This window comes from Syzygium oleosum, unplaced genomic scaffold (genome assembly GCF_021117445.2).
Source record: "Syzygium oleosum isolate NSW1041296 unplaced genomic scaffold, Sole_v2.1 Sole_v2.07, whole genome shotgun sequence".
Classification (NCBI taxonomy): domain Eukaryota; kingdom Viridiplantae; phylum Streptophyta; class Magnoliopsida; order Myrtales; family Myrtaceae; genus Syzygium; species Syzygium oleosum.
In genome coordinates, this window is record NW_026607491.1 from 12,676,748 (window position 1) to 12,698,591 (window position 21,844).

The 21,844-nt window shown below is 38.7% G+C and overlaps 1 protein-coding gene across 1 annotated transcript; it reads right to left on the reverse strand.

Annotated features, from left to right (window-relative positions):
- Positions 1–289: 289 nt before the first annotated feature.
- LOC115688335 (DNA-directed RNA polymerase V subunit 1) lies at positions 290–19,873 on the reverse strand. The gene is made up of 19 exons (XM_030614167.2): positions 19,764–19,873; positions 19,594–19,646; positions 17,502–17,590; positions 17,117–17,243; positions 16,895–17,010; positions 16,028–16,081; positions 13,045–13,212; positions 11,973–12,131; positions 9,985–11,877; positions 9,703–9,878; positions 8,268–8,343; positions 8,033–8,157; positions 7,020–7,177; positions 6,118–6,392; positions 5,783–5,956; positions 5,534–5,677; positions 2,369–3,975; positions 1,602–1,716; positions 290–855 (listed from the first exon to the last, which is right to left on the reverse strand). The coding sequence occupies exons 3-19, from the start codon at positions 17,577–17,579 to the stop codon at positions 634–636; spliced, it is 5,667 nt and encodes a 1,888-aa protein (XP_030470027.1). The 5' UTR covers positions 17,580–17,590; positions 19,594–19,646; positions 19,764–19,873; the 3' UTR covers positions 290–633.
- Between the last annotated feature and the right edge of the window lie 1,971 nt (positions 19,874–21,844).

Here is a 21,844-nt window from a genome sequence, read left to right on the forward strand (position 1 = left end):
AAATGATTGTGAAATGAACTAGAAGCTCAGAACATACCAAAGATTTTTGCGCAATGCTACATGCAAAATCAATTCTACAGATCAGCATATAGAAATCAGAAAGCTATAATGAATTTGATATATGTGTGCGCGCGCGTGCACGAGTATCGCAAGAGTTACCCATTCAAAGCTTTTACCAACTTTAGACGTGCTTGCTTTTCTACTTAGTCTTCCTTCAAGAAATTGGTGTGCACGATAGAGGCAAGACCACATATAATTTGTTGGAGTAGGAGAGCGTAAACGCAGAATCTAAGAAAACTGCGAAATCATTTCGATTTAGAAAGACAACCAGAATTGCACGTTCAAGGGCATTGTTCTTCCTGTCGTTACAATGCTGCGACTCGAATCGAAATCAAATGATTTCTCATCGCCTTTCTTTCCCGAATTGCGAGAGGCTTGATTGAGTCCTCCGAAGATGATTAACCGAGAGAAAGAGGAGATACAATTAACAGAAAAGGGCATCGGCAATTCGATATTTACAGAGTCATCTGCTTAATATATATACAGATCAAAAGAGCAGACGACCGAATTCTGCATAAAAAACTAGAATTCTAACCTAAACAAACTACTTCCCAAATACAAAAGAATTGACCCCTATCTATTTTCTGCAGGCTCTTCTGGGGCAACACTCTGCTCCCGTTTGCCCTCGGAGCGGGGTCTTCTAAAGTATTTTCCAATAAATAAGTCAGCAGCATCAGGGTACTTGGTCTTGACAAAATTCTCTAGACACTTCCGATATGAAAAGTCGATCCGAGAACCGTCGGTGGACACCACGTAGAAGCATCGGCTCTCTGGGAAGCTGCTATGTCTGCTAACCTGTCAAATTTAATCCTAAAAGGTTGAGAACTTGCAAGAGAGAGAGAGAGAGAGAGAGAGAGTTATATAAAATTCCACTGACTGATATAAATACTATATAGTTAAAGGACATATTCCCAGAGTAGAGGTTTCAAGGTGGCGGACAATGAACGTGGCTCAAGCAGCGGGGCAGGATAAACATACTTGCAATCACTAACTCATGGGGGAGGGGGCCGAGATATAGGGTATAATGACATTTTGTAGAATATAGCACATATTTGACCCTGAGAGGGGTGGGGGCGTTATTGGCGAAAATAAGGAACACTAGGGTTCATCAAAACCATACCATTACTGAATAAAGAGCCACCTAATCATGGATAACGATATTTCCCTGTATATACGAGAGCTGTCTAATCATGTCAGTGAGCCTCATTACATCAAGAGTTCATTTGGTTATTTCTGAAATAGAATCTCAGGTCATTAACTGATTCCATATATCATCAACCATGTTCCCAATTCCATGCTGTGAAACATCTTCCAAAATCATATTTTTTTGAGAAAAGATGAGGTGGAGGATGAGAAGAAAACCCCTGGGCTCCATTTGGCTAACCCCAAACCAGCAAGGAACATCATCTATCAGACAAAGCGGGCATGCAGAAGAAATGGAAATTCTTGTTTACATGATCTCGCCCGTCACAATCAAAGGACAGAAAATCCTATCAGGATGCATTAATCAGAAGTAAGCATATTCATCATTTAAAAAATACCGTCAAATGCTCAATTCCTGCTCCAATCTTAGCTGCTTTATCTGGATGGTGATTCAAAACATTATCAATTATGTAGGATTGATCCTCAGCTGACAGCGGATCATTGTCATTGTACCTTCAGATAGAAAAATGATGTGTTAAGTGAAGCAGCTTACAAAATGAGAGAGAGGGAGAGAGATTAGCACCGCCAAGGACTGCAGAATGAAGCAAAAACAACAAAAGAGCCATAGGATGCAAATGAAGCAAATGAGGACAACAAAGATTCAAGAATGAGAAGCCAAAAAGTTCTTCAGTCATAACAGAACTTTAATACGGAAATTTTATATTTTCTTCCACATGGAATAAGTACAACCACTTTAACTCTGGCAATAGCAGTTTTAGCTTTCTTTGCCAACCAATGTTATATATGCTCCTCTGTTTTAACTGATGACATCAACAACACTGAACCGACGGTTGATGGATGGACCCACCAACAGGGCCCCTAAGATAACAGTTCTTACTATGGTCCAGTATTTACAACATTGGTTGGTACAATCATGAGTTTCACAACCAAGTATTATCATCTCATGAGCCAATTGTCAAATTACATACGCAATGTTGGTATATTATGGAGGAAAAGTGCAGAGGAATTGGCATTTCAGAATTAGTAACTGCATTAATCAGATAAAGAACAAATGCAAATATATACACATGCACATGTGCACAATCCAGGTGAAAACTAAAAGATCGAATGAGCTAATGCTATGGGTACATCATATGAAACTAACCCAGACAGATGCATTATCCTTCGTATTGACTGCATGATCGGTTCCACATCTGTGAGTATATCTTGTTCCTCTGATGTGAACATGTCTAATCTTTGCCTCGTTGCCGTGAACATGCGGGGAGCAGCTGGGTCCTCATATGTCATTTCACGAGGTCGCGAAAGGCTCCTTCTCATTTTCCATTCAGGATGCTGTCCCTTGCTTTTCTTCTTCGAATCTCCTCCCCATTGGCTCTGACGCTCCCATTGACTCGATTTTTCTGTTCCTTCAGCTTTAGAATTTTGGGTATTCCAACCTTTTCCAATTTGAGAACTACCTTCACTCTGTCCCGAGGCCACAGTACCCCATCCACCAGATGTGGAAGACGGCTCATTGGGTCTTGTAGAATGAAGAACATCTGCATCAACTCTGCCAGACATATCATCAACACTTTTAGAAGTATTCCAGCCTCTTTGAGACATATCTCCATCGTCAGCCTTTTGTCCCCAGCCTGTGGCTTCCCATTGACTCTGTTTGTCAGATTCTTTAGCTTTAGGGCTCTGAGAAATATTCCAACGTTTTCCAAGTTGAGAACCATCTTCATAAACTTTTTTGGATGTATCATCTGCATTTTGAGAACTGTTCCAACCTCCTTGAGACACCTCACTGCCCTCAGCCCTTTTGCCCCAGCCCGCAGTTTCCCATTGACTCTGTTTTTCAGTTTCTGCAGTTTGAGAACTATTCCAACCTTTCTCACTTTGAGAACCAACTTCATTCATGGCCCCAACCACAGCATCCCATCCACCAGATATAGAAGGTTGTTCATTGGCTTTGGTAGAATCATCCAGACCAGCTCTTCCAGTCTTGTCTTTGACACTTTGAGCACCACCCCAACCCATTTCATCATCCGGTTTTTTCCCCCAGCTTGTGGCTTCCCATCCATGGCTTTGCTGTTCCAATTTACTTCTTTGAGTTTCGTCGATTATAGATTTTTCAGAACCATCCCAACTCTTTCTGCTCTGAGAGCCACCATCACTACCCCAGGCAGCAGCCCCCCATCCACCAGAATTGGAAGAATTTTCATTGACTTTTGTAGAATGGAGATCATCACCATCGGTCCTACCATTCCCCCAGCTCGGATCCTTTGACTTATGACCACCAAGCCGATTGCTATCAGCTTCTTTATCCCAAGATGCCAAATTGTTCCAACTGCTCTTTTGATCATCCACTTGAGAGCCTATAACTTGGCTCTCTGCTTTCTTGGATCCCCAATTAGACCATGCAGTTGATTGTCTATTGTTTCCTGGTGTGGTTGAATCATTGTCATTCTTCTCCCAGGAAGCACTAGCATCCCAACCACTGGATCCATTATCTGCCGATGTTACTTTGTCCCAATTCCATCCGTTCGGCTGAACGTCAACATTATCCGGGAATTCAACATTGTCTTCAAAAACCGGTCTCTCAGAATTGTTTTCTGGTGATCGGTTGAGCTCGGCATTTTCCTCTTCCCAGTCAAGATGCTCAATCTCAACGCCAAGACAAGTAGAATCTCCTCTTCCTTCCATATTCGGGCCTCTTACCATATGAAGGAAACTATATACTTCAGTGGCACCCTCCTGTTTCGAATCCACCTGTAAAACTAGTTCACTTAGAACAGTGTGTGTAAGAAATTCAAGATAACCAGTTCTATTAAGACATGCTGATTTGTACAGAAACATGCAGAGGCATAGCTGAGACTAACTTTTTCCCCGACTTTGTATTATTTAAAAGTAGGTTGACAACTCCTTCAAGAACCAACTGACGAAACTTCCTTAAATAGATGATGTTAATGTCCTTTTTTATTCTACTTATCATGAACTTGGTGACTAGAACTGCTCCCCAACCATATGGCAACTACGAATAATTCATTTCTTTCAGTACGATTTTGAAGAGTCTATCTATACTTCTTAACATTCCACTTTTTCAAATCATAACTTTAAAACTGTGCCATCAAATTTTTTACTCTCAAAATGTTAGTGATCTGTCATAGCAGGAAAAAATCTGATAAAAACCTTTCTTATATATATGAGTAAGCTCCGCCAATTTTGATATAAAACTCCAAATGAATCACTGCATCAACTTTTTCTAATTTAATACCTATCAAAGTGCCAAAACTCTCCAACCCAAAAAAAAAGTGCCAAAACTCAACGTAATTGACAAGTCAATGATAGTAACAGTCAAAAGTGGAGCCTACAATATTTACTATGAGCGACTAGAATTGTAGGACATGGCAAAAACTAAGATCCAGTATATGCAATAGGAAGACTTTTCTGCATTTGACAAAGATGATAGAGAATTTGTTCTTTTCTCGTTGATCAAGTTGATATCCAATTTTCGTCAGGACCACATGCCTAATATGATTAACACTTGACTATGCTATACCCCTGGGTAATATAAAATGTGAATCATATAATAGAAAATGTGAATTACTTACTGGTAAATTAGATGATGAGTCCAATACAAATCAATAAAATGATTATGACCAACACTTAGATATTACACAATATGAGGCAACAACTACGGGTGAAACTAAGCCAAGCTACTCAAGAGCTCAAGATTGACTTGCCTAAATTTGAGTCGAGCTCGAGTTCGAGCTACCCGAGTGTACTATTAAGTCAAGTTTGAGCTTGCCAATATCCAGCTCAACAAGCTCGTGAGCCTAATCAAGCTTCTATTTTTTCAAAAGTATTTTATAATTACAGAAAAAAAAAGACAAAGTAACTGCATATTTAACTTTGATACACATAAATGCATAAACAATATTCGAGCCTATTAAACTCGAGCTCGAAAGTTCATATCTAACTCTATTATAATCAAGTCAAGCTCGAGTTTTCTGTTTGAGTTGAGCTCAAGCCTAAATTTTGGTACTCGATCGACCTCAAGCCGAGTTTCGAGCATCGAGTATGCCAGTCGAGCTCAAGCTTGGCATGGATAGACTTGACTCAGCTTGATTGCACCCCTAGCAGTACTTTCGAAGTGCTATCTATAACAGTTAACTAATTTAAATGAATAGAATGTAATGTAAGTGTGAATGAAATTCTCGTCTGGTATTAAAAAGTCATCCCATCCAACTTTTGTTTAGTCATCTGTCAGCGATATATGTTCCAGTGCATGAATCAGGGGGATAACAAGTGATTTCAAAATTCTAACCCCGTCTTTTGTGCCCCAGAGGATATCAAACTTGGAGCCTGTGCCAACAGCAACACATTTACCCCAGGAACAAGATGCCACGACACTTGACAAAGCATCCACGTGACACTTCACCGAAGCCCTCTCAAAGCATTTTCTGGGCGTCTGCAAGCAAGCATAATAAGAGTTAAAATAGATAAGCAATGACAGCTACTTGAGTAGTCAAACATTATTCCTTCACATTCCGTCAAAACAAGAACATCTACATACAAATAACGTTGCTTCAGTGAATGGAACTTGGACATTCAGTGAACGGGAAAACGCTTTATATCCAGCAGAGTTGAAGCCAATCAGACTCCCAGAGCAAGTCATACTGTCTGCAAGGAGCATGAGATGCTCCTTCAGAACGCCTTTGGCCACCATTGCAACTGACGTCGAAAGACGCTGCAAATGGCCATAAAATTGGAGTCATCTAAGGATACAGAATGGAAAAAGATAAAGAGAGGTAAAAATAAAAAGAAGGTGAGGATACTCCCCAGAAGCCACTCTATCAAGGGATAAAGGAACAACTGTGAGATTGTAACTATCCAGAACTTGAACCATACCTGGATTGCTTGATCAAAAGCACAGGATATTCCAAGCAATTCCTCAACTTGCTTTATTGCATATGGTATAGAACGTTTCGTGTCAATTAAATGAAGTATAGGAAGGCATGAGTCAAGAGCAATCCTCCACGCATCACCACTTCGTTTGCATACTGATTTTTCAAGAACAATATCCAATGCCAGCTCACCCTTCTGATTTCTGCGAGAGTTTCTTATCCAAGACGTTGTATCAGGATTAATCCAGACGATGTTTACAGAGCTAATCCGGGGGTCACCTGTCCATTAATGTACCTCAATAATATGTCAAGATAACTCCACCTAAGTTTTCTTTTTTTTTAATTTATGTTGCTGCGAAGGAATGAACACTGCAGAAACTATTTGACAAGCATCTTGGCAAAAAGCAGTAATACTAATTAATAATAACAATAAATAGATTGAATTCAACGAACATTATGGCATGCTCCCACATATACAGAACATGTAATCACATATTTGTAATATATAATTCACAACCTAACATCACGCAATTCATTGATTCTCTTCTCTTTCCCCCTCCATTCCATTCCTTTATCATTCAGAAAGCCAGACTTGGTTAATGGAATTTTAAATTGTAAGATCAAGATCACAGGACACCATCACATCCTCCATAAACTTTCCTATCCTTGCTAATATACAAGGAGCTATAGCATCTTTATAACCCTGCCCAGAGTCATCAAAACAAAAAAACACACAGCACTTCAAGACAAATAGGACATTCTGGAGAGCATTACACAGAATAACAATCCTATACCCAATTTCACACAATTTAAGTAGCCACTATGGCTTTGATAGATGCGTAAAGCTACGAGCAATGAAAACAAACAATAGAAATAATGGTGTGACCCTGTAGTAATTTACAGTACCTTTGATGATTGTATCAAGTATAACAGGACATATCTTGTTGGCAAGAACATGTGTAATTTTCTCCAATTGAGGATCATTTGCATCCAAACTAGAGAACATCAAGCATGGCATTTGGGATTTCCCACCCACACATAATGGCTGGAAAGAGCAGCTATCACTGCAAAGAGGGAAGACAAGTCAACAAAACTATCAGATTTCCCATTTTGTACTACTGTCAAGCAATGGCAACAAGTACAAATTAAGACCATGCAAGAGGACTTACATGCTAAATCAACTCACATGCAATAATATCAATCAATAAATGCTAAATTAACCGTTTATGGACGAGGCAGTTGTTTTATACTCCAACATATATCCAAAAAAATAGTTTCTTCTCTAGACTAGCGTAGCAAAAGGAAAAGTAAAAGTAACAGATGTGCACCTCACAGCCCAGTTGCTTCCACAATATTTGAGGTGAATATTCATGTTATACCATTTGAAGCTTCACCGGATAGTTAATCTTCAATTGCAAACATTCCCAAAACCAAACCCACATTGACAACACACTTGGGGAGTATATTTCATGAACCAGTGAAATGTCCAACTAAAACTTAATGTCCACATTCTTTCACAGCTATTGAGTAAACCATTTGATCACTTAGTTGTTAATGAACAAATCTGATAGAAACATTGAACTAACTGTCCAAAATATTTTGTCTTTAGATATACCTTATTTATTTTGCTTTCCCAAGTCATTCATCACTTTCTTAAACCGAATCTATGTCTTGCGTGTATGAACCGGAATTCTTCCTTTTGACGTTTTCAGAATCAACTGTACACATTTTATGAAAATGTAACAGCTTCGTAATTCCATCAATTACATCATTGCTTGCCAGCTCATTGAGCACACATAATTTCAGACCTGGTCAACTTTGCAGGACAGTGCACAAACTGCAAATGCAACTGCGGGAAGCACACTATATGAGATGCAGCAAGCAGATCCTCCAATTACTATAAAAATAATAAAACTAACCTGACAGATAACACTGTGCCCTTGAAAAGATTACCGACTTTTTTCTTCTTGCGGAATGAGTTGATGGTCTCTTGGCACTGCTTCAGAACATCAACCATGGGGATGTTCAATTCTTTCAGAAGCACCTGTTTCACAAAGCTTGAAACTTTAGAAAAGCAAAACACCTTAACGGTAACCCAAATTACCGAACATTAATGTTTATTCACAAAGCTGCAGTAAGGGAAACAAATTTAACCTCATTGAGATGAATATGACCAACCAGTCCAGCATGAGCTTCAGAACTTTCCAACACTGTCCGTAGCTCCTTATACCTACACGTAAATTGAACCTCAAATCACCAAACAGAAAAAAGCATGCTATAATGTTCTCCAAGCAGTTGATACAAGCTGATATCAGGATAATATATAGATATCGCAACGCTTTATTGGAAAGTGGGTCAAGTGCAATTCTAGAACCACAGGGATGAACAAAGAAAAGTCCCATTTCCCAATATGATGAGAATAAAGTGATATTTGACAATATGATGCACACTAAAAATTATCATCGTTGCATCAATTACAGCGTCTTAGTATAATAGTGTATTTTATATGTGGTGTAGGGCAGAGTTCTCCCAACAGCAGTACACAGCTCATCATTAGTGCACTAAAAGAGCACAATAATTATGACGAGCAGTAAAAGATGCAAATACATGGATTTTCTTCAAAAAAAATTACATCTTTTTCACATCCTTTAGCTTTTTGCTTCTGTTTCTCATTTAAATATTATTTTGCTGCATTTACCACAAAACCTGTTGGCAATATGTCTAAGTAACATCAGTTTTAATGGGCCAGACACAAATAAAGAGGCAAGCTCAAGATCAAATACAACTGTAAGACCATTGTTGTGTTAGACCAAAAGAAGAGGCGACATTAAACATTCCTATCAGATATCTTAATTAAAATCTTTCAACTAGAATAAAAAAATCTGATTCAATTGAGCAAACCTAGGTCCTCTTCAGCAGAGATACAAGGCCATACACTGATCAGAAATTCAACGATCATATCACAAATCAAAGACCATAAGTACAAAAACAAGACACTTTAGCGCCTTTAAAAATCTATTTTTGCTTCAAAAGCAATGCAGAACAGGAGAAATTCAGAATACTCAATTTTCAGGCTGATGGACATGCACTGTGCAGCAGTCCAATCCAATAAAGACATGAAGCCCTAGAGTTAGGTGTCAACTAAGGACAAGCAGCACAAACTACCGTAAACAAAATGAGTGATCTTAAAGTTTTAATTATTTAAATGGAAGGCGTCCCTGTTTTTCATATGTTTTGGACGTTGAGCAGTTATTCTGGAGTGAATGATTTAGCTGAGGATAAAGAGATTAATGCTCAGCACAGAACCATAAGTAACAATCAAGGTACAAGATTGTAATAGCTCAGCTACCTTCTAACAAATTACACAGGCACGTGATAAAAATAGTCAGCAGCTATGATTAAAACTGCAGTATCACAAGCAGCAGACAACTTGGCAAGTGGCTCTCTTATTATTGCCAAAGTGATAGAAAGTAGTCACAGATCAAGAGAAAGTACGTGTAAAATAGATAATAAAATTTGTAAACGTAAATATCTCCATGCAGAAGAGTAAATGATTGTACAAAAGAGAAATACTATATAAAAGACTCACTCGATCATGAAGTCAACTGTGAGATCCTTGAGACTCACTTTCTTCAAGTGACTCTTGACTAGACATGCAGCATTTTCACTGCAATGCTTTCTTCCACAACCACATCGATTCAAGTACAAAATTACCCGTCGGTCGATTGGTTCATTTCTAAAGTTCACTCGGCATTGCAGTATCTCCTATAAGGACAAACGAGGACATGAAAAGATTCAATTCTCTATGAAATAGAGATGGAACATCAAGTGTTAACTAATTCTAACCGTCAATAGAAAAGAATATTATTACCTTCATTAGCTCCCATGAGGAATTACTACTAGGAGAGGAATCAAGAACTGCTTTATAAGCAGGATTTGACATGGCAGTTGCTGCTAATACACCGACAGGCTCGCCTGCAGGGAAGAGATTTTCGGGCTTGCCTCCAACCTCAGAACCATACTCAAATTGAATAATTGAATTGCTGCAAACATTCCGCACAGTGCCATCATAGCATATGACTACATCTCGAAGGATGGCCATTAGATTTTTAAACAAGGTTCCTGGTTCAGACAATCCCCTTGTGGATCGCACAATGACCTCCCTAGTGCATATAGAATGGACCATCATCTCATATGGGTCCAACCCACAAATGAAGGAGCTCTTGATTAATCCATACTCACCAGATGGATAATCAACTCCCTCAGAGAAATATTTGCTCCGAAAAAGGGAGGCCATCTCATCAAACAATGAGGTGGAATAGAATTTTCCCTTGTCTGAGATTTGAACACCCAGAAACCCAATTTGTTGAATGATCTTACTGATTGCTGAATCACTTTTTGAGTCCACCAGATCACCCAGCGCAGATGATCTCAAGATAAATCGCGACAATGGCAGTTTTGTCAGTCGAAGGTGATTTTCCAACTGTAATTGCAGTAGTTCATTGTGAGCTGTTCTTAGGTGATACAGCAGTGGTGATATCACCTGAATGTTCTTCTGAATATCTTGGATCATTGATTGGGGTATATAGAAGTCCTCTAGACACACACTAAAACCTTCTGTAAATAAGTTTTCCATCAGTAACGGCTGAAGTGCATCAAAAAACTTCAAAACCTCCACAGGACTTTTCTCGAAAAAAATGGAGGTAACAATTTCACTGATCATCGATGCAGTGAAATCCCTACTGTAATCTACTTCTAATAGATCACTTCTATTGATCAAGTACTTATCCCCACAACAGTTAAAGCCTGCTGGCAAAGCAGTTTGCAGCATCTGTAAAGCCGTCCAGGTAGGACAGAACTGGTGAGCCTTTAACAAAGCAGGATACGGCAAATCCAACGAAACAAACATAGCTAATTGCTGAGCAGCTAACTTGCCGTAGAAGTATTTTTTAAACATCATCTTCAGTGACAACAGGGAATCAGTAGCTAGTTGCAGATTTAAATTCCCACTATGTGAGCTCAGCAACTGCTTTTCCACAGAAAAAAGTTCTACAACCTCAGCTTTTGCAGGTGCTGACTGGGGATAAAATAAGTGGACACAATCCCCGTCAAAGTCAGCACCAAGAGGTCCACAGATCAAGGGATTTATCTTGACAGTGTGATCGTCGTGGACATAAACCGACAATGCTTGTAGAGAGTGCTTATGTGTGGTTGGTGGTCTATTGATAAACACGATGTCCCCGTCCATAATCCTGCGATGAACAACTTGGCCGGGCTTCAAAGACGTATGCCCTTTGGAACCCTCGCTGAGTGAATACATGGCTGAACCATCTTTGTATGCCAGACATAACTTTTTATCCACCAGACTTTGCAGATAATTCATGTTATAAATGCTGACCTTCTCCTCAAATGTTATTCTCTGCGCAATCTCAGTAGGAATGCCTATTTCATTGACCTTCTTAAAGGCATCACCAGTAATCACACTGCGAGAGGAAAATCCTGAGCCTTTTCTGATAAACAGCGTTCGCATTTTCTCAAGCCATGCTTTGGTAGCAGTATCTGATGGTTCTTTGCCAATCCCATAGCGTGTATCAATATCACGAGACGCCTTTGCAGTACCTCTGACTAGGAGGTACTCATTAACCACAATTTGCAAATCTTGAGCCTCTACATCATGGGACTCAAAATTAGGAGTTCCCGACCTTGAACCTTTGATGATCTCAACTTGCCTGAGAACCTTCCTCAACATCGTCACTGAAAGATCCTGCAAAGAAACATGATGTATGTAGTTATTAGCATTCAGGAGACCAAAAGTACAAAGCACTCAAATTAAGACAGGAACTCCTTATGTTGACTTACCGAGGACATAACACTAACACCATCAGAAACTTCTGGAACAGACAAGCAATTTGGAGGAACAGGTAGATACTGGATAATATATCCATCTTGAGGAAAATATCCTTTCCCAGCAAGTTTCTTTTTGGTCTCTTCAGAAATTCTTTTGAGAATTTCCACAACCTGTTGATTAGTTTCATTGAATTAAGCAGCAAAGCAACTTTAAGGACCACTTCAAGAGAACAAATAAGGAAGTCAAGCACACACTACTTGTGGAACAAGTTCCAAGTCATTTTTTACTTAAAGAGCCTTCAACCATGGTGGTGGAAACTAACAAAATTTCAACCCTAGAATAGACGAACCTATTGCGGCAGAAGTAACCGACTAAATCATGGAGAGAATCCAAAGACAAATTTTACTTGCATTTGCTTCTACCCTTGACAAGTCATATGGCTAAGGCTTCCACTTCTCCATGCAAGTGATATTTTTCCTTCATTTATGAGAATCTGCAAGCTTTTGGTATAAAAGATCTGCCAGGATGCAGAGATTCCAGGTTCCTTAACCAGAGAACATGTTTTGGATGATGATTGAAAAACAGGAAAGACCTATCTAAACTTACTGTAGTAGGCATATATCTTTATAACAAAAACGGTCATTGTGTCATTCTTCAAGGACACTTCTGTAGAAGAACACCATATAACGTCTACTTAAGCCCATCTTTGTTTTATTTTTCACTTCTATTTCGTACCTTTATGCAGTTCTAATTAAAATTAAATGTGCATAAATTAAAAAAGTGGCCGCTTTACAGCTTCCGAGCCCATCATTTGGGTAGGACTATCCATCAGCGAAAAATGAGCCACTAGAGACAATACCTGAAGCTACATCTACAGTAAAGTAAGCATAGCTGCAACGTATCTTCAGTCAAGAGAAACTAGCACCACTCTTCACATGCACATTGTTATGCTAGTCAAAGCATGCGATAAAAGAACATGTCTATACCCTATCACAATTGAATTATCCTCTCATACAATTTATGGAAAAAACCGTACTAAAAAATAATTACACATCATACTGACAAAGGGGAGAAGTTGCCAACCTCACAAGGCAGTAGAGGTCGAGATATATTGTCGCCATATCGAAAACCGTATCTTTCAAGAAAGTTCCAGAAACCATCTCGCAATCTTGACCTCGATGATACTTTCAACTGCAAGCAGTGTGCACCTTCTGATGTCTTAACTTCTCTTATAGAAACTTGTGCTGCATCCTGTACAGAAGCTTTTACATTAAAACTTTGTAGAAAGAAATCAAAGGCAATAGTATGTTGATCCAAGTCCAAGAAGATATCACCGAATTTCATTTATGTCAAGGATAGGACAAGGATTAACAAAGATGCATAGAGGATGTACAAGTTAATCAAAATGTAATATAGACTAATGAGAGTGCCGCTGCCGCAGCAACAACTAAACATCTACACGTGTAAGGGTTGGCTCCTCACACTGTATACTACACAACATATATGGTATGGTATCAAAACCAATATGATTTAGCGGTGGATCCAAACATTATATTTTGCATCATATATGGTACAAGTATCAAAAGCAATATAAGCTTACAATAACTATTCACTATTTTACCCAGAATCATGATAGAAGCCAGTAGTAACTCAGAATTTCCAACAATTGAACAACTTTCAGGTTCTACCCGTAAGATTCAACTTTATTTAACAAAATTAAATGCTGTCCCATTCACTACCTAAACAATCAAAAGGATTACAATTTAGATTGGTCAAAGCAACCAGTTCTGCATGGCCAAGATTTCGACATAAACAGAACTAGTTAACAAGTCAAGTCACACTCTAATATCCACACGGACTGGCAAAGCTTTAGAATCGCGAACGCTCTGGATGGAAGACTCATCCCATCTACCTATTTATTGGACGAATTAGATCATGGGTTGCCTTAAAAGCTACTCAAAAAGGTGACATTTCAAAAGATAATGTTCTAATAGGCTAAAAAGTACTCAAGTGCACATTTGCTCCTAATCCATGAGGGATTCACCAATAAACCATTCCAGCATCCTTTCATAGAAGGATGGGCAATGTTCGATTCTGTTTCAAATAGCTCTCATGTACAAATGCCCCAACAAAAGAACCCGTCTGCAGTAACCACCAGTCAGTTGACAAGAGCAAAGCCATATATGACCAACAGCACACTTCTCGTGCAATAACAAAGAGTGAAGCATCTTTGCAGCAAACACAGCGTGTATATCGTCTTCTTACAAGTAATAAAGAATACCAGTAAAGGGCACCAAGAGAGTGCACAATTCACATTCACCAAAAAGTACCAGAAAAATAATTTACAGAGTGACGAAAGAGCACAGTCTATGCCTCGAAGGCACGTCACAAAAAGCAAAAGGGCCATCTATTCAGTTTTCGTGTCCTCAGATGCTACAACACTTCTTGATTTTCAAAATATCCCCAAAAAATTAATCTGGGAAATTAAAAGAGCAATGTCTTTTTCCATGTTTACGTAAATAACTTTCACTCCAAAACGTATGTCTTTACTCTAAATCTTCATGTGTGCTCCTACAACACTACTTAAATGAACAATTTAAAACAACTACTCTCCCTTGCCATAAATCTATTCTCCTCTTGTTTGCCTCAAGACACAAACTTTTATGAAAGTTAGTCTTAATAAGACAATAATACATAATATTATAATGATATTGAAGGATATATACATGTCTCCACTTACAACACTAAGTGTTAACTTTAAGAAACTACTGCCTCCGCTTTTTCGAAATCTTTCTCTTATCTCACCAAGAAATCAAAATTATCAATTCTACTAATTATTATGAGAGATGTGGGTAATCCCTCTTTTCGATTAAATTGGTATTCCATAATATTATCAGTATTTACTCCGTTCAAAATGCCTCAAGAGGTAGATATTGTTGGGCTACCAAACTTAAAGTGTGGAATAAATCGTAGAGAAATTATGTCCACAATCATCTAATTTCTATTTGGCCTTGATTAATACTCATCGACAAATAAAAATCCATACATCGGCAGTTCAGCAATATCCACATGGATCAACATTCATACTCCCGATATAGTTCACATCACTTGCTCTCCGATGTCAGTTTCCCAATCCTTTCCATACAAGGAACCAACCTCCTTCCATAACAAATAGGAAAAGGGTAAGATTGAACTTGAAAAAGAACCAAAATTCACTTGCCACAGTTGTTGCCCAGCAGACAACAGACAATGCACCTCTACATGATGTTAAATAACCAATGGCTAGTGATCCATGGTATCTGCGCCTCTGCTCTCATGAACAAACTCTCTCTGCTCTCCAGCCATAGCTTAAAGTAAAAAAAGTTAAACTTTCAGTGCCTGCAACTCGGCCTCTCTCTCTCTCTCTCTCTCTCTCTCTCTCTCTCTCTCTCTCTCTCTCTCTCTCTGTGGACCATCGCGTGCAAAGTCTATACAATTATCAATAACCAAATTATAGACCATGGCCTTCTTATTCGTCCAGCCATTTAGCATGATACTCCAATAGTCTCTGTTCCTCTACAAATGTCTCTAGCAAGTCTAGTCAACATCATTTCTTTAACAGAACCCAGCAACTGCTCGAATCTCCCGGACAGCCACAAGAGTAGACGTTGCATAAGGTGCAGACAGGAAAGTAGCCAATCCAAACAGATCTTAAACCAAAGTAAAAGAAAAACAAATAAAGCACAATACAAAAATCTGATACCAGGTACCACATTCCCATTTAATTCTTTGCTATATATTCAAGCAAAGTACACAGAAAAATGCAATAGATGCAACACTGAGTCATCAGGAGATACTCTTTAAACAACAAACCAATTCACATAACTTAGATAACTACTACATGCGATCAGGAAAGTATACAACCATATCAAAGTTCTTAAACATGCTGGTGTTGCTTTAGTGTCAAGCATAAATTATAATCAGGAAAGTCTACTATCATATAGAAGTTCTCAAGCATGCTGACGTTGCTTTAATGACAAGAATATATATACAAAAACATATTGCGATTTGGAATTTAGTTGATTACCTCACAACATGAAGCTAATAGTCGTTCACCAACACCAGCATTCTTGATAGGAAACTGAAAGGAACATATCATTGTTATCAACAGTATTGAATGCAATACCAACTAAAGCTTGATTGGGAAGGACAATATATCAATCATAAAATAGAATTTCTCTTTAGAAAATGGGTTGTCCGTACCAAGGACAATTACATTTTGCATCCAATAGGATAAACATAGTTGCATTTCGGATCTATGGCCAGTTAAAAACAACACACACACACACACAGAGTCCCATCTGGATAAGGAGAAGCTATGATGGCTATAAGGGTGAGATATAGGAAATTTTACAATAAATAAAACCCTTCTTTTGGATACTGAGCAATTGTCAATGTCAAAAGTATAGTGACAAATGAGGGGGGAAAAGCAAATAAAAAATTGGATATGTGGCCAGTTAAAAACAACACACGCGCACTCGCGCACAGTCCCATCGGCATAAGGAGAAGCTATGATGGCTACAAGGGTGAGATATAGGAAATTTTACGATAAATAAAACTCTTCTTTTGGATACTGAGCAATTGTGTCAAAAGTATAGTGACAAATAAGGGGGACAAAGCAAATAAAAAATTGGAGATGCAAAGTTGTAACAATGACTTTTCTACAAGATATAAAGAGTATTTTCCAGTAATATGGAAAAGTAGCTGCAGTATATCTCCATATAAAGCCTCAAACAAGTTAAAACAGAATAAATATTGAAAAATGCATTTCTGAGGAAAACAGCTCAGTAGTACCCCAACTTATATAGAGGCAAAACCTCAAAGTAATGCCAGATTGTGCTCTCATTGCTTCTTGTAAAGAACACTAAAGAAATTCAGGGGAACTTGGAAATACCTTGTTGTTTCTCATTTTTAAGCATTTTAAACACAGCATGCTTAACATTCGCTTCAGTTCGCTAACATGGCTCGGATGATATATTGGGATTGGTAATTCAATATATCCAAAATGACCTGGAGCAAAAGTAAAAAGTGTCAAGTTTATATTCTTCAATTTATCAAAATCTAAGAGCTTAGAAACCACACTGTAAAATAAGAAAGCCGGTCATAAAAGTAATACCTTCACATTTACCCGGGTCGGACGTGCCACATGATTCACACCTCCCAAATTCGAGAGGCAAGCCAAGAAATGGATTAGAAAGCTGACTTGCATGAGTAATTGAGCAATCACTGATGGATGCTGCGCACTAAGAAAAAAAATCAAGATGGAGAGAGTCCATCAGTAGTAATCAGTGATTAATTATGACAAGATCAGACTCCGATCTACAAAGAGGAATCATTGCGCATAGAAAATATTTTACTCTAGCAACCTCAAAACATAGTGCACAATCATAACTGACGTACAATTTAAATTTTGTATACAAAGAACAAAATTAACAGGGCAGAAATAATAAATGCTACATGACAGCATAAAGGCTTATGGCACCAGAATCTTATAAACTTACAATCTCCTGTCGAGATGCCAAGCCAAACCTGATTGCTGTTATCTCTGCATCTAAAGCAGTTGTTGAAGTTTCCTCCATCCCTTTCTACACTACAACAGGGAACAGCAAACATTTGTAGAATAACTTACAACCCGTACAAGCATTCTATGTATGAGTAAAACAAAAGGAAAATAAAGCAAGAGAAAATAAGATGTCTGCTAAGAAAACTGGCAAGGGAAATAAACAGAAGATCATAAGTTGGATCATCAACAAGTAAAGGCAAACAAGCCTTATTTCCAGTTTACATTAAGGCTGAGCACCAAAAAAAGAGAGCTAACAGAATACTTCTAGTGTAAAGTTAAAAAAAGGGAAAGATTGGAAACAACTTAGAACAACATTAGCCGAAAATGGAAAAGCAGAAGGTAATTCTGTCAAAGGAGTTTTATCAAAAAAAAAATTGAAGGATTTTGAGGAACAAACCATCAATTTTTTCCAATGCTCAGTGTCAGCATTAGGTACCTCTTATTTTACATAGATGTTAATAGAGCGACAGTTGTTCATAATATTTATATAAAAATTGCGTAAGAACCTTGGCCAGCTTCATTTGCCTTTCGTCTCTCGTTTTATTTTATCCAGACCGGGTAAAATTTCATCCATTGTGAGAAATTCTACATAATGCCAAAAATCCAGTCACAGAAACAAATGGGGCCTAGCATCTTACTCCTCCAATTTCCTAGAAATTCTACCAGTTGAGTCAAACGGTGAAGCGATTCTTCTCGAACATTTCACAGAACGAATAGCTCACAAGTCAATGGGGCCAAGACAAACACATAAAAGTTCCAGCGTGCTACAGATTCCGACCAGTAGAACCGCAAGCGTCACCCTTGTCCCAAAAAACCAGCTCGACTGCTTTGTCTTCTAAATCCTCTTCAAGAAATGCAATAACTAGACTCCGCATGAACAAATACGACAATAATTGGCATAGCAAATGCAAAACGGGTAACACCAATGTGACATTAATATCAGCACGAAAGCTCAGTCTCAGGCGATTTTCCTGGCTCTCTTTCCGATTTTCCCTTATTTCACAGCACAAATAGCTCACAAGTCAATGGGGCCAAGAAAAACACATAAAAATCCTAGCGCACAACAAATTCCGACCAGTAGAACCGCAAGCGTGACCCGTGTCCCAAAAAGCCAGCTCGACCGCTTCGTCTTCTAAATCCTCTTCAAGAAATGCAATAACTAGACTCCGCATGAACAACTTCGACAAAAAAAGAGTCGACACAGCAAATGCAAAACAGGCAACACCAATGCGACATTAATATCAGCACGACAGCTCAGTCTCAGGCGATTTCCCTCGCCCTCCGCGCGACCAGCGTTCCGATTTTCCCTCATTTGACAGCACAAATAGCTCACAAGCCAAAGAAGCCAAGACAAACACATAAAAATTCCTAGCGCGCTACACAATCTGACCAGTAGGACCGCAAGCGTGACCCATGTCCCAAAAAACCAGCTCGACTGCTTCGTCTTATAAACCCTCTCCAAGAAACGAAACAACTAGACTCTGCATGAACAACTACGACAAAAAAGAGTCGACACAGTACATGCGAAACGGGTAACACCAATGCGACATTATTATCAGCACGACAGCTCGGTCTCAGGCGATTTTCCTCGCCCTCCGCGCAACCGGCATTCCGATTCTCTCTCGTTTCACAGCACAAATAGCTCACAAGCCAAAGGAGCCGAGACAAACACATAAAAATCCTAGCGCGCAACACAATCCGACCAGTAGAACCGCAAGCGTGACCCGTGTCCCAAAAAACCAGCTCGACCGCCTCGTCTTCTAAATCCTCTCCAAGAAACGAAACAACCAGACTCCGCATGAACAACGACGACCCAAAAAAAAAAGAGAAAAGAGAGTCGACACAGCAAATGCGAAACGGGTAACGCCAATGCGACACTATCATCGGCACGACAGCTCGGTCGGTCTCAGGCGATTTCCCCCCTCGGCCCTCCGCGCGACCGGCGTGCCGATTCTCCCCCATTTCCTCGCCCTCCCCGACGCCCCCCGGCCAGACAAACACCGAAAGCGGAAATGCAGGTGGGAACGTACCGTGATTCCGGCCGCTCCAAGGTCCCCCCCACCGCCGGAGCCTCCCAAAAACCCTAAAAACGGAGGCGACGGAGCGCGCCGGAGGAGACGACAAGGGAGGAGTCAGGCCACGGGAGCCGCGGGGAGCCACAAACGGCCGGAAATTCAGCGGAGGGACGCGAATTGAGTACCTGAGATGGGCGGCCCGGTCGCCGGTTGCGCCCGGAGAGACAGAGGAGGAGGAGGAGGAGGAGCAGGAGAGTAGAGGAGAGGAGACCGTCTGACAACAACAGGGGAGTGAGAAAGTGAAGAGACTTGAAAAAGGGTACCGCATGCAGCTCCCCATTTTTATTTTTTATTTTTCCTTTTCTGCAATTTGCCAATTGGAAAATCCCTTTATTTTATTAATTTTTGAATTTGTAAGAAATTCTTTTTATTTTATTAATTCTAAATTTATTGGCGAAATATCTAAACACCCCTCGCTCACCCCTCGTGAATCGAAAAATTAACACCCGACTCCAGAGCTTTAACGGAGAATTTTAGGGTCCGTTCGTTTTAATTTAAAATGTATATTTTATCATCGCAATTTAAACATTTCGGAAGAAAAGAAAAATGTTTTAAATATTTTGAAACTGTGAAACCGTTTTTTTTTTGTCGAATAAAACTGTGAAACCGTTGAACGATTGAAAATATACTTCGATTATTCATGTGCCTTTAAGGAAAAAGTTATGTGTACATTAAATAACGGTCGAATATCAAAAAGGCGCAAGAAAGGAAAAAGGTGAAAAAAAAGTACGGCACAAGCTTTGACAAAGCCAGCAACAATGTAATTTATCCGTTTATTTTATCATTTTCAATTTATAGGCGAAATGTCTAAACACCCCTCACTTCACTCCTCATAAACTGACTAATTAACGCCAATCCCAAGCTTTAATAGAGGATCTTAGGATCCGTTTGCTTTAATTTTGAAAAAAATATATTTATCATCGTACTTTAAACATTTCGGAAGAAAATAAATATTTTAGATTTTTTGAAATAATGCGAAGCCTTCGAATATTAAAGGTATGTGTCGATGTTTATGTGCTTTTAAGGAAAAATTATATGTGCATTGAATAGCGTCAAATATCAAATAGGCACAAACGAGTAAAGAGGAAAAAAGTACGTCATCGGCTTCAATAAAGCTCGTGACAACGCAATTCATCTAAACACACATCACTTTACTCTTCATAAATTGATTACTTTACGCTAAACTCCGGAGTCTCCAAAGATAATTTTAGAGTCCATTTATTATAACTTTAAACCTGTATCTATTATTGTGCTTTAACACATTTGGAACGTAAAAAAAAAAGTTTTAGATTTTTTGAAATCAAGAAAAACCTCCGAATGATTAAAAATATACTTTGATATTTGTGGGCTTTTAAGGAAAAAAATCTTGTGCACTTAAATGAAAGTCAAATATCAAAAGCGCACCAAAGAAGCGAAAAAGGAAAAAGTAGAAGCTTTGTCACGTCAAAGAATCAAAGATTATGGAATGGAACATTACGAGCTTCTAAAAGTTTCATAAATTAAATGGTCAATATTATGAAAAAATTTAAACTAATATATCTGTAACAAATTTATCATAAACTAATTTTTTGACTATCAAAAATTCAAAACTCGTACATTTATGATAAATTTACTTTCCGTTAGTTTCCGTTAAATTTTACTGACAATTTATTGAATCGGATAACACGTGGCAATTAACGGGTGTTATGATTTTGGGTTTTACCCCTCTGTTTATCACAAATCTATCAATTTGTGATTTTTCGTGATATTAATTCTATTTAATGAAGAGTAAATTTGTCACAAGTGTACTAATTTTAGGTTTTTTAATGGTCAAAGTATTAATTTTGGATAAATTCGTCACATGTGCATCAATTTAGATTTTTTGTTATTAAAAAATTAGTTCGAGGTAAATTTTTCGTACCCTAGGGTTTTTCGTTATACTAACCTTAAATTAAAAATCTGGAATTAATAGTTTTAACAAAAAAAAATTGCTACGAAAAGTTTAAAATATATATATATATATTTAATGGGATTTTGTTGACCTCCTTTGTCCTTATTTGTTGACGGTCGGGGTGGGCCCTCCTTGACCACGGTGGCAGCGCTTGTAATTAAATGGAGAACGGGAGGGCAATTCGGGCATTGAATACCCCGCTCTCGTCCCGAGGCCCGGGACACGGCAGTGGGTTTTTTGGGGGGACATCGTCTGTGGGCCCCAAGGGCACGCTCT